This window comes from Cupressus sempervirens, chromosome 3, assembly GCF_028749045.1.
Source record: "Cupressus sempervirens isolate cs-2001-9-10 chromosome 3, ASM2874904v1, whole genome shotgun sequence".
In the NCBI taxonomy this organism is placed as follows: Eukaryota; Viridiplantae; Streptophyta; class Pinopsida; order Cupressales; family Cupressaceae; genus Cupressus; species Cupressus sempervirens.
In genome coordinates, this window is record NC_143120.1 from 930,290,426 (window position 1) to 930,303,939 (window position 13,514).

A 13,514-nucleotide genomic window follows, 5' to 3' on the forward strand; every position below is an offset into this window, starting at 1 on the left:
TCATTTCATATAATGCTTTAATTATTGATCTTATATTATTGAGCACCCCTACAATTACAAATATGACTACTTTTTAGTTATGTCTTGAATAATTCAAATCCATGCTACCCATTTAAGAAAAATAGAAAAAAAAAACCTTATATTCTAATGAATATAAATAAACACTCAAATATTTAATGGAATATTGATGTATATCCTTCTATAGTAAGTTTTTAAAATTAAAGCCACTTTTTGTGATAAATCTTGAAACCAATGTAATATAAATAATGTGGATAACCTATGACTTAAATATGAGTATCTCAATCAAGGATGTTAGCACATCACACAAAATATTTATGCATAACATTGTTGTACCATATGAATTTTGAAAAGAAAGGCAACCGACATTAGTGTAAACCCAAATTAATGATTTTCTTCACATGTAAAACCCCAAAATAAAAAATATTACAATTGTACAAATTATAAATTGTATTACCTCTCATGTTTGCAACTTTGCTTCCCATATTTTCCTATAGTCTCTTGGCATTATGCCATTAATGCACCAATTACAATATGATGATGTAGATATTTTGTGATGCATCATTTTATGATTTTTCTTGGATTCTTATCCTAGGATTTGCTTTTAAAATGTTTTGTTTTCTCATTACAGATCGATATTGTGTTACTTTGCTTTACATGGTGATCATGATGATATTATGCATTCAGATGTGTACTTACCTTCTTGTGACTAGGCACAAGATCTTATGTACTCTAGGCAATAATTTAATGTGACATTTGTCCTAATTTGGATGTTAGACCTAATGAGCTTGTAGTTATGGCTTAACATTGACCAATAATGGTTTTGGAATCAAATGATTGGTGAGATAATTTTTTTATCAATTATTAACATAATCATGTTGAGATAATAATACAAATCTCACAATGAAAAGTAGATTTGATCAATGGTTAAAATATCCTTAGTGATATTATATAGTATTTTATTTAGTTTAAGATATTAAAAATTTAGTAGGTGAAGTTGAATATTTATTAATTAGTAGAACTAATATCTATATTAATAGGTAAAAGTTTAAACAAAAATTCTATGGATGTGGAGAGGGAGGGAGTTTTTAGTTAAAATAGTTTTTTAAATAGATACAAAATAAATGAATAAGGTAAATAAATTTTCTGTTAGAATCTTTAGAATAACTGGGGAGGAGCGAGGGGGGGGGGGGGGGGGGGTGTGGGGTGGGGTGGGTGGGTGAATCCATTATCCAAGGTCCAAACGTACCAATTTAACAAAAAACCACTTAAACAACTTCATATCTCATCATTCCATTGCTCGGTCTCAGCTATAAACTATTACCAACATCAACTAGTTGTCTAGTGTTCTAAAATAACAAACTTGCAGAATGTAAACATTAATTAGTAACGAAGCATAATAACATCCATACAAGTTTGAAACTAGAATTTGATGTGGAAACCCAATTTGGGAAAAATCACTAGAAACATGCCACAAATTTTAACTCTTCTGAAGTGAGCTTTGTTAGGATCCAACCATGTTAAAGGTTACAATATAAAATTTGAAATATGACCTTGTTAAAGGATTTAATCACCTTGTTAAAAGTGGCCTTGTTAGAGGACTTCAGAACATTCCATTAGATTGTCACCCAGTTAAAGGATTTACATAGATTGTTAGGTCAACCTTGATTAAAGGCTTTCAAATACTGTTTACAATGGTTAGAAAGTAATAGTAGGTTTGATTTGTTGAGTACAACTCAATTCACATGGACAAATCTCTATTCAACTCTCATGTACTGATTCACTATTTGGCCTACATTTTCATCTCAACTTTGATTCACTTGGCAACCCTTCAAGCAATCACCCTTCACTTCTTCTCAACTCAATTTAGCCTTCTCCTTAGATTTGGTAGCCAATAACATCAACATTTTCTCCAACTCTCTAGAACTCATTCACATATGCATGTCCTCTCTAGCCATACAAAAAGTTCACCCATGTACCTTCTTAAATAGGTAGTTCTAATATTTTTCCACTTAAACACATTCACCCTTATACCTCCTTAAATAGGTAGTTCTAATATTTTGCTTCTTAAACACCACCATAGATCTTAGGGTTTATGACTAGATCCATCACATACAATGAATCTAATTTCCATTTTATATCTTCTTTTTCTAGAAACTTCTCTTGGAATCCAATCCTTAGGTCATTTACCTAATCCTCTTCTAATATTAAATGATCCAACTCATCGGTCCTTATCTTCAACATGCTTTCATATTCAAAGAAATCAACTTAGTCAGATGGAAATTATGATTTCTCATAAACAATTTAAAATGTTGTTCCTTGGCCAACACTGTGTTCTGACACTCAATCATCACTGGATTACTCAGTCACTATTAAAATTCTTGTTTGGCACATACATTGTCACTTGGTCAATACTGATGCTCGATCGACACTGACTTTGCTCGACACTTACTATGGCTCGGTTGGCACTAGCATCACTCAACATGTACATCAAACTTATTTAGTCTTCTACTCTATTGCTCAGTCAAGCCTATGCATTTGATCTATCTTTGTTTAGATTTTCAAGACTTGAACATTACTATCTTCTCTTCTTGAAACATTTTATTTTAAACAATCAATTTATCTTGTCAAAGTCCAACAAATCAAATGTCCATTTGTAGCTCCTTTTTCATAACTCAACCTTTCCTCTAGGTGCTTTTGTTATGAGAAACTTCTCAAATCCTCTTCATCAATCAAATAGATATGACACTTAGATTAGATAGAAAACTGTCTCACTAATAGGTTTGACATCAATGACAACATAACAATTTTTCAATTGTAGTTTCCAACAGTTTTCATGTATAACTAGCATCATGTATTGTATACATGAAAAGGAAAAAAATAATAATTATCAAATTAGAAAGTAACAAAGATAATAAATGATGTAGGGGCATCTTAGGTTCCTGGAAATATTGCATCACCCAAAAAGATTTTATTTTATTTTCCAGTTTGGGCAAATTATGTAGTGGTTAGTCATCTTTGAGATATTTTGGTTGCTATCATGGAATCTTGATAAGGACACTCTTTAGTTCTCATCTTCTTATTCATACCTCATTTGGCTTAGTTGTGTCTCACTAGCTAGATTGTTCACTAGTTCATTTGGTTATGTTATCACTAGTTTAGTGCACTCACTAGTTTGATTAGTTTTAGTGTGTTCATTAGTTTGACTAGCTTCAATGTCTTCATTGGTCCTAGTGCATTCATTGGTTCATTAATAGAGGATTGTGTGGAAGTTTCTTCTCAATGTGGATGATTGGTGTGGATCTCAAGGTGGACATGTGTGTGGCTAACTTGGTGGTTGGATTTCTTCTACAAAATTTAAATTTTTTTTTAATTGTTTGTAATTTAGGTTGATTGGTCTAACACATTTGTTTAGGGATATACAATATAATGTGTATAAATCAAAGGCTTCTGATCATTATAGAAGGCAAGTAAGCTAAAGAATGAGTAGTAGAGGGCTAGGGCATCCTTAGGATGATATCTTTGAGATAGGTGGTCACATCTAATAATTGAGTTGGTTCTTATTTGTATTACTTGTAACCAAAAAGACCCTACAACCTGACATATATGATGCATCTATTTGAATAAATGATTGATCTTCCATTCTCTCTCATATTTTCTTTGTGTTATTATTTTTGTATGTGTAGTTGTAAGGTTGGATATCCCCTCTTAGGGTTCTCCACTCTTGGTATTGCGTAAAGAAAGATAATCAAGAAAATGAAATAAAGGCAAGGTTAAAATAATTATATTCTACTATTTATTAAGAATAATTAAAGTGTAATATATGTAAGCCAACTGTGGTACTTGATGTAGCAAGAGTGGCATGCAACAATCATACATGAATTGGTTAGTGCTTTTTTAGAGGCTAGTATTCACCAATTAGCTAATTTTCAAAATTTGAGAATCCAAATTTGACTTTCATGACTTAAGGAAACCTAAATCACCATTTTTTTAACAAAATATTTTTAAAAAACATATAAATTACCAAATAATTTATTTTATTAAAAATTTGAGCTCAAAGATTTTGCAACAATATTGCTATACAATTAGATTAAATATATATTAATTCAGAATAATATATTATAATCATTAGTTATTATAAGGCTTTACCACTAATATTTAGTTGTCATTATTGATTTAAAATGTAATGAAATGATCTTCATTATATATTTCATGAGGTAAAAAATGTTCACATTTGATTGGTAATGCTTATGGGGAAATTTTTTCATTTGGATTATTGATCTCAATTGAAATCAATGATCTTAAAGAAATTTTGGGTCCCATTATATTTCAAAAATAATAAGTACATTTATCATGCATAATACAATAATGGTTATCAAAGATTATATTTTAAATACTTGATAGTTCAAATCAAATATTACTGAATCTATCTCTTAAACTTGTCAAAGATTCCACATTTAGCCCAATTATTTTTATAATCTAATTATATTTTTGCAAGAAGAAGTATTCACCTTGGTGATTTATGAATATCTTGTTTTTGTTTGATATTCACCAATATTTTCTACAAAAAAAATCACGATTCAAATATATTTGGCTACAAGAATAATATTTATTTTTCAAAAAATTAAGAAATTCCCCAATAGAAAAATTAATTTTTTTGATAGGAAAATGAAAGTTTCGTCAAGATTTTGTATCTTTTTTTGGAGGGAAGTTTCTTAAAGTTATTCTTTGAATTGGTTTTGCCACCAATGAAAAATTGAATTCTAAGAAAACATGATAAGAAGGCAAGACATAAAGATTATGTCCTCTTCCCTCACCTTTGCGCCCACCTTAAAATGATTGTGATGATATATGTTGATTTAAAAAAAAAAAGAATGACATGCAAAAGATTTGTCTCAATAGATAGGAGGATAATGACTTAGAATTGGAATGGATGATCATGAAAATAAAGTAAAATGCCCCTAGAAAAATAATAAATAATATTTTATCCTCAAGATAGAAGTAAAAGATAAATAAATTGTTATTTGCATACAAAAAAAAATGGAGCATTTGAGAGTGCCCAAAGAAATGGAAAGTAAATATCATATGCTACATAAATTGGTATTTAGAACTAGGTAAAACAACATAAAAATGATATGGCATGAACAAAGCTATATGCAACAGGTTATAATAGTCACATGTACACATGCATATAGCAAGAAACATCATCACCCCCTAATTCATACATGCTATTTAAATAAATATTTTACAAATATTTAAAACAATCTTATACAAATATTTAAAACAATCTTAAAGATATTATATAAAAACATAAACATTACATGAACACAAAATTGTAATCTAAAAGATATATAAAATAGTATTAAAACAATTTCAGAAAGAAATAAGGGATTTTTTTAATAAAGGCCAGACATCAACTCTATAGTACACAAATCCATTCACAAACATCTTCACCTTATTTTAGTGGAACATCTAGTTATTTTTTAATAATGCCCTAAATTGCTATGATGTTACCATATTCTTGAACTCCATTCTATTGCATGTAAAAAATCTCATTTTACTTGAAATAAATATTATTTATTTCAAGATATAAATTAATTTATTACATAAATGTATCAATCACAATTGCACTTTGAATGATGCAACTCTTGTGTTGTAGATGCTCTATTTTGAAACTTGGCTAACACATTAGCAGTCCAATGTACTACATAAGTTTTGTTATATCCCACTTGCATGTCCTTATAATAGCTAAAGCATTGGCGTGGGTCATTAGGAGTTGGGCAATCTGGACCTTCATTGTCCCTGTAAGCACCCTCATGAACCATTCCTAACCAAATAGCTAACCAATGATATACATATTGCCCCACCCCTGCTCCTTCCAACCATCCCTTAGGAAACATTTCCATTACACTTCTTCCGCTTGACATAAATATCATGTTTTTTTGTTGAGCTCCATGTGTTGTAACCAAAATATCATCATGCTCAATGTCTCAATCTACAAATAAAATCAACCAAAAACCTTAAAATACAAGTACCAAGTTTAGTTAAATTATTGAAGGTATTACCATACTTGTTGACAAAAGATGAAATTATCATTTATAACTATGTAGTGCATTAATAAATATCTTTAGAATAGATTGACATGCAAAATTCACCATGACACCATGATGTTATTCTAGTCAATTTTAAACATCACACTCTAAGCTTTGTTTATGTGTTGTAACTCTTCTCAAACTACACTAGTTTTTCCAATAAAACCAATAGAAAAATATAATTTTAATATACCACCCTGACAAATCAAATCTTGGAATATTATTTATAATATACCTATAAAAAAATGTTCAAGTTATCATTTGTAACAATACAAAATGTTAATCAATCTCTTCAAAATAAGTTTGATTTCTTTCAAACATAAGTTATATTAAGTAGGAGATAATTTCCACAAGAAGTCAAATTGTGATAAGTAGGAGAGATTTGTATTGGTCGTAACCAAGAGGACCCTACAACTTGAAATATATGATGCACCTATTTGAATAAATGATTGATCTTCCATTGTCTCTCTCATTTTCTTTGTGTTATTAGTTCTGTGTGTTTAGTTGTAAGGTTGGATATCCCATCTTGGGGTTCTTCACTCTTGGTATTGCATTAAGAAAGATAACTAAGACGATGAAATGAAAGCAAGGTTTAAATAATTATATTCTATTATTTATTAATAATAATTAAAGTGTAATATATTTAAGCCAACTATGATACTTGATGTAGCAAGAGTTGTAAGCAACAATCATACGTGAATTGGTTAGTGCTTTTTTAGAGGCTAGTATTCACCAATTAGCTAATTTTCAAAATTTGAGAATCCAAATTTGACTTTCATGACTTAAGGCAACCTTAATCACCATTTTTTAAAGATTTTTTTGTAAAATATTTAAATTACCAAATAATTTATTTTATTAAAAATTTGAGCTCAAAGATTTTCCAACAATATTGCTATATGATTAGATTAAATATACATTAATTCAGAATAATATTATAATCATTAGTTATTATAAGGCTTTATCACCAACATTTAGTTGGCATTATTGATTTAAAATGTAATCAAATGATCTTCATTAAATATTTCATGAGGTCATGTTCACATTTGATTTGTAATGCTTATGGGGAAAAAAATTCATTTGGATTATTGATCTCAATAGAAATCAATGATCTTAAAGAAATTTTCAGTCCCATTACAATTAAAAAATAATAAGTACAGTTATCATGCATAATGCAATAATGGTCATTAAAGATTATATTTTAAATACTTGATAGCAATCAAATATTATTGAATCTATCTCTTAAACCTATCAAAGATTCCACATTTAGCGCAATAATTTTTATAATCTAATTATATTTTTCTGAGAAGAAGTATTCACTCTGGTGATTTATGAATATCTTGTTTTTGTTTGATATTCACCAATATTTGCTACAAAAAAAATCACAATTCAAATATACTTGGCTACAAGAATAATATTTATTTTTCAAAAAATTAAGAAATTCGCCAATAGAAAAATTAAATTTTTCGATAGGAAAATGAAAGTTTCATCAAGGTTTTATATCTTTTTTTGGAGGGAGGTTTCTTAAAGTTATCCTTTGAATTGGTTTTTCCACCAATGTAAACTTGAATTCTAAGCAAACATGAGAAGAATGCGAGACATAAAGATTATATCCTCTTCCCTCACCTTTGCGTCCACCTTAAAATGATTGTGATGACATATGATGAAACTTTTTAAAAAAGAATGACATGCAAAATATTTGTCTCAATAGTTAGGAGGATAATGACTTAGAATTGGAATGGGTGACCATAAAATAAAATTAAATACCCCTCGAAAAATAATAAATAATTTTTTATCCTCAAGATAGAAGTAAAAGATAAATAAATCGTTATTTGCATACCAAAAAAAATGGAGCATTGAGAGTGTCCAAAGAAATGGAAAGCAAATATCATATGCTACATAAATTGGTACTTATAACAAGGTAAAACAACATAAAAATGATATGACATGAACAAAGCTATATGCAATGGGTTAGAAAATTCACATGTACACATGCATATAGCAAGAAACGTCATCACCCCCTAATTCATACACGCTATTTAAATAAATATTTTACAAATATTTAAAACAATCTTAAAGATATTATATAAAAACATAAAAGTTACATTCACAAAATCATAATCCAAAAGATACATAAAATAGTATTAAAAGTTTTTCAAAAAGCAATAGGGGATTTTTTTTAATTTATAAAGGCCACACATCAAGTCTATAGTACACAAATCCATTCAAAAACATCTTCATCTTAGTTTAGTGGAACATCTACTTATTTTTTAATAATTCCCTAAACTGTTATGATGTTACCATATTCTTGAAGTCCATTATATTGCATGTAAAGAATCTCATCTTACATAAAATAAATATTATTTATTTCAAGATATAAATAACTTTCTTACATAAATATATCAGTCACAATTGCATTTTGAATGATGCAACTCTTGTGTTGTAGATGTTCTATTCTGAAACTTGGCTAACACATTAGCAGTCCAATGTGCTACATGAGTTTGGTTATATCCCACTTGCATGTCCTTATAATAGCTAAAGCATTGGCGTGGGTCATTAGGAGTTGGACAATCTGGACCCTCATTGTCCCTATAAGCACCCTCATGAACCATTCCTGACCAAATAGCCAACCAATGATATACATATTGCCCCACCCCCGCTCCTTCCAACCATCCCCTAGGAAACATTTCCATTACACTACTTCCCCTTGACATAAATATCATGTTTGTTTGTTGAGCTCCATGTGTTGTAACCAAAATATCAGTCATGCTCAATGCCTCAACCTGTAAATAAAATCAACCAAAAACCTTAAAACACAAGTACCAGGTTTAGTTAAATTATGGAAGGTATTACCATACTTGCTGAAAAAAGATGAAATTATCATTTATAATTATGTAGTGCAATGTTAATAACTATTTTTAGAATAGATTGTCATGCAAAATTCACCATGACACCATGATGTTATTCCAGTTAATTTTAAACATCACACTCTAAGATTTGTTTATGTGTTGTAACTCTTCTCAAACTACACTAACGTTTCCAATAAAACCAATAGAAAAATATAATTTTAATATACCACCCTAACAAATAAAAACTTAGAATATTATTTATAATATACTTATCAAAAAAATGTTCAAATTATCATTTGTAACAATACAATATGTTAATCAATCTCTTCAAAATAGATTGACATGTAGATTATCACGAAGTCATTAGCCAAGCTTAAACATCACACTCTAAATTCTATGGCTTATATTGAACCATGTTAATTTCTTCAACAAAAACTCACCATCAATATAATTTTAATATCCCCTCAAGAAAATCAAAACATTGAATATCATTTGTGATATGCTTCTTGACAAAATCTCAAGTTATCATTTATAACCATGCAATGTGCTAAGAAATCTCTTAATAATAAATCGACATTTGGATTTCATGATATATCACTCCAACAGAGGTTAAATATAGAACTCCAGGCTGCATGACTTTTCTCAATTACACTAACTCTTCCAATGAAATTCATTCATGAATATGATTTCAATGTACCATCAAAATAAGTCAAAACTTAGAATATGCTATTTAAACCAAAATACTATTCCTGATTGTAACGTGTGTAAAACTTACAAGATTTCTATAGCCATAAATATATCAAGATTTGGTTTCTAATTTTGATTGTATATTTTTATTTATTACCAACATTTCAAATTGAGTTCTATTATTCATCATTAGAATAGATAGCTAGAAAAGAAAAACAATGGAAAACTAATAACAAACAAATCTAGAACAAAAATCTTCATATATATAGTTAAGAAGCTTGTCAACATAGCTATATACCTATTAACAATTCAAAAAATATTAACAAAGAAAATTGAAACTTAGAATATATTGTTTGAACCAAAATGTTATTCCTAACTGAAATACTTTAAACATCATAAGATTTCTACAATTCATACTAATAAAAATACTGTGTGTGTGTGTGTGTGTGTGTGTTCAGAATCAAACTCTATCAACCATCATTAGAACGAATGACTAAATAAGAAAAATGATAAGAAATAGTAACAACAAATAAATATATGTACATAAATAAAAATGTTGACAAGTAAAGTTAAAGAGATCTTATAAGATTTCTACAATCATATGTAATGATATTTTCTAAATCTCTCTCTCTCTCTCACACACACACACACGCGCGCGCGCGCGCGCGCACACACACACACACACACACACACACACACACACACATTTTCAAGAAAACTATCATGCATCATGAAAACAAATAAATATCCAGAAAGTATTAATACTCAACAATCTAGAAGCAAAAATCTTGATACGTAAAGTTAAGAAGCTTGTGAACATAGTTATACCTATTAACAAATCAAAACTTAGAATAACAACTTGTTTGTTATCAATCTTTGGAACCAAACTCTACCAATCATCATCAAAATAGATAACTAATAAAAATGAAAAATAATAAAAATCATTGACAACAACAAATATATATGGACACGAAAACTTTGATACCAAAGTTAAGAAGCTTGCAAATGTAGATAACCAATGTTTCTATTAAAAACGTGGAAGAAACACTAAGAAACACTAACAACAAATCAATATATCCAAATACAAAAATCCTAATTTGTAAAGTCAAGAAGCTTGTAAACGTTTAGCTATATCTATTGATAAATGGAAACTTATTAACAAAATAAATCAAAACTTAGAATTTTTTATTATTGTTATCAACATTTAGAATCAAACTCTACGAGTCAACCAATTAGTATAAGAGAAAACATTGAAGAAACATTAAGAACAAATAAATATATCCAATCGTAAAAATCTTGATACATAAAGTGAAGAGGGTTAGTAAACACAGCTATACTTGTTGACAAAAGCTCAGATTAGTAATTTGGAAGAAATACTGACAACAAATAAATATATTCAGAAATAAAAATCTTGATACATAAAATTGAAAAATTGTGTTGGACAAATGTTAGCCAAATCAAAACTCATGATATTTTTATGAGAATTCAAATGTGTAATTTTCAAGTTCAACTCATTGATTCATAACAATATATGACAATTTGACTTGCTATATAAAATTTATTCACAAACAAATCAAAATTTATTCATTTGTTATCAACAATTAGAATGGAACCTATCAACCATTAAAAATAAATAAATAAATAAATATATCCAAAAACAAAAACACTTGATACCCAAAAAGCTTGTAAACGTAGCTATACCTGCTGACAAAAGCTCAGATTAGCAATATGGAAGACCCTAAAATTGCAGCCAGCAACTTTCTTACATTCCTCTGCAACCAGCGAAACCATCCCCGACTCATTCTTGAAAGACCTCGCACCAGTTCGAGCAAGCAGAGTGAGGTTCACAGTTCGAGTCCCATTAACAACACGCTTCAGTTCACCCACATTACAAAACTGTCTTGCCTTACATCGTATCATGTCAAACATGGCCAATCTATTCTCCAGCGACATGTGTCCCAGATTTCTTCTGTAAATCGCAGCCTCTTCAAAACAAACAACACCACCACCATAATCCAACTCATCTGGCTTCACCTTCCTTTTCATAACAGCTTCCATTAGACTAGAAACCCAAGATCCCATCTTTTTCTCAAGGTGCCCTTTTTGGTAAAGAACAAATCTGTCTGCTGTTCTACACTGGTTTTCCATCCGCCATGCTTCATGACAAGCCATGTTTATCATACTGTGCCATGGATTCTGATAATCCCAAAAACTGTCTGATATAAATGTGAGACCAGGAAGAAGAGTTGAATTCAATGGTAAATACTTTGGCCATGCAAAACCATATGAAGTGGATTTGCCGGTGCCATTAAAACAGAGGATTTTTCCATCGGAGGCCTCTGAAGGGAAGTAAAAGCTCTCTGGATACCCATTTAAGTATTTTCCTCTCAGAGTGCTCATGAACCATGTTCGGTCTGGTTCTTTCAGTGCATCCACATTTCTGTCTTTCAATGGGTAGAATTCCACTGATTTTCTCAGATGGTCTCTCATGATTTCCATCTCCAATTCCATATCAATAATATGAGAATGGCTGTCTAATTCATCAGAGAAATGTTGAACCAGTTTCCTGGTTGTTGTGAAGTTGGTGTTCCACAGTGGTTCATATTTTTCTTCCACCGTGCATGGGAAGGTGTTTTGGAATGCCCAGAGCTGTGCGAGACAAAAGAACGGAAGAGCAATCATTGTTATCCACCGACACCATTTGGGAACTTCCATGTTATCTCATAAACTTCAGCGTACAAGAATATACAACCTAGGATTCAGAGTGTTCTATGTAAGGAAGTTCGTATTTGTAAGGAGAAATGATAGGATAGTTAAAGGAGGAGAAATCAAATTAGTGGGGGTTCGTTAGAGGTAAGCAATCTGAAGTCTACCATATTTGGGCCGTGGGGGTTCGTTAGAGGTAAGCAATCTGAAGTCTACCATATTTGGGCCCCTTTGGTTGCGGGAATAGGAATAGCTATTTTGGAATAGAAAATGGGGTACATATTCCTTTTCTCTTTTAGTACAGTCAGAATTTGATGGGAAATTTGTGGACTCACAAATTTATGTTTTCTAAAATAAATAAAATTGGAATAGGAATACATATTCCAATTCCACCTATTTAGGTGGAATTGCAAAACTTCATTTTTGGGTCAAAATTGAAATACGTATTCCTATTTTATTTCATATTCCAATTCCAATTTAGCGTATCCAAATGAAGAATTCAAAATTTTAAGAATATATATATGCCTATTCTGCTTGTATTCCTGTTGCCAAATGGGCCATAGATAATTGGAAGAAAGATAAGACGAAGCTAAGGCCAAATTGTTAAGTGTGAGCATCTTTTGTATTTGTTGGAAGAAAGATGAGACAAAGCTAAGGCCAAATTGTTAAGCATGAGCATCTTTTGTATTTGCTTAGGTTAAAATATAAGACAATGTTAAGTTGTATTTGTTTGAGTTGAAGTATAAGATTAAGATAAGTAGTATTTGCTTGGGTTGAAATATAAGACGAAGTTAAGTTGTATTTTTTTGGTTGAAATATAAGATTAAGTTGAGTAGTTTCTGTTTGGGTCGAAATATAAAACAAAATTATGTCATAATTATTTGTGTTATAAGACAAAGTGAAGTAGTATTTACTTGAGGTGAAATATAAGACAAAACTAAGTCCAATATTCTAAATGTAAGAAGCTTCATATTTGTTTGGAAGGAAGAAAAGACGATGCTAAGTTCAACATGCTAAATGCATGCAACCCTGTGTTTGTTTCCAAGAAGTAAGAGACAAAGCTAACTCTAACTTGATAAGTGCAAGTAACTTCATATGTTTTTAGGGAAAAAAGAAAACGAAGTCATGTGAGGCTTGCTAAATATGAGTAATTTCCTATTTATTA

General features: G+C 30.0%; 1 protein-coding gene across 1 annotated transcript; it reads right to left on the reverse strand.

Annotated features, from left to right (window-relative positions):
- Positions 1-8,509: 8,509 nt before the first annotated feature.
- On the reverse strand, positions 8,510-12,358 carry LOC149569801 (uncharacterized). The gene is made up of 2 exons (XM_089817007.1): positions 11,345-12,358; positions 8,510-8,890 (listed from the first exon to the last, which is right to left on the reverse strand). Exons 1-2 carry the CDS (start codon positions 12,356-12,358, stop codon positions 8,510-8,512), a joined length of 1,395 nt encoding a protein of 464 aa, XP_089673133.1.
- Between the last annotated feature and the right edge of the window lie 1,156 nt (positions 12,359-13,514).

What these genes read in the sequence shown, in the direction of transcription:
- LOC149569801 (XM_089817007.1), bottom strand. Translation starts at nt 12,358, where the DNA reads ATGGAAGTTCCCAAATGGTGTCGGTGGATAACAATGATTGCTCTTCCG. An exon ending in ATCTGAGCTTTTGTCAGCAG is followed by an intron (nt 8,891 to 11,344) that starts GTATAGCTACGT and finishes TTTTATTTACAG; the next exon opens with GTTGAGGCATTGAGCATGAC.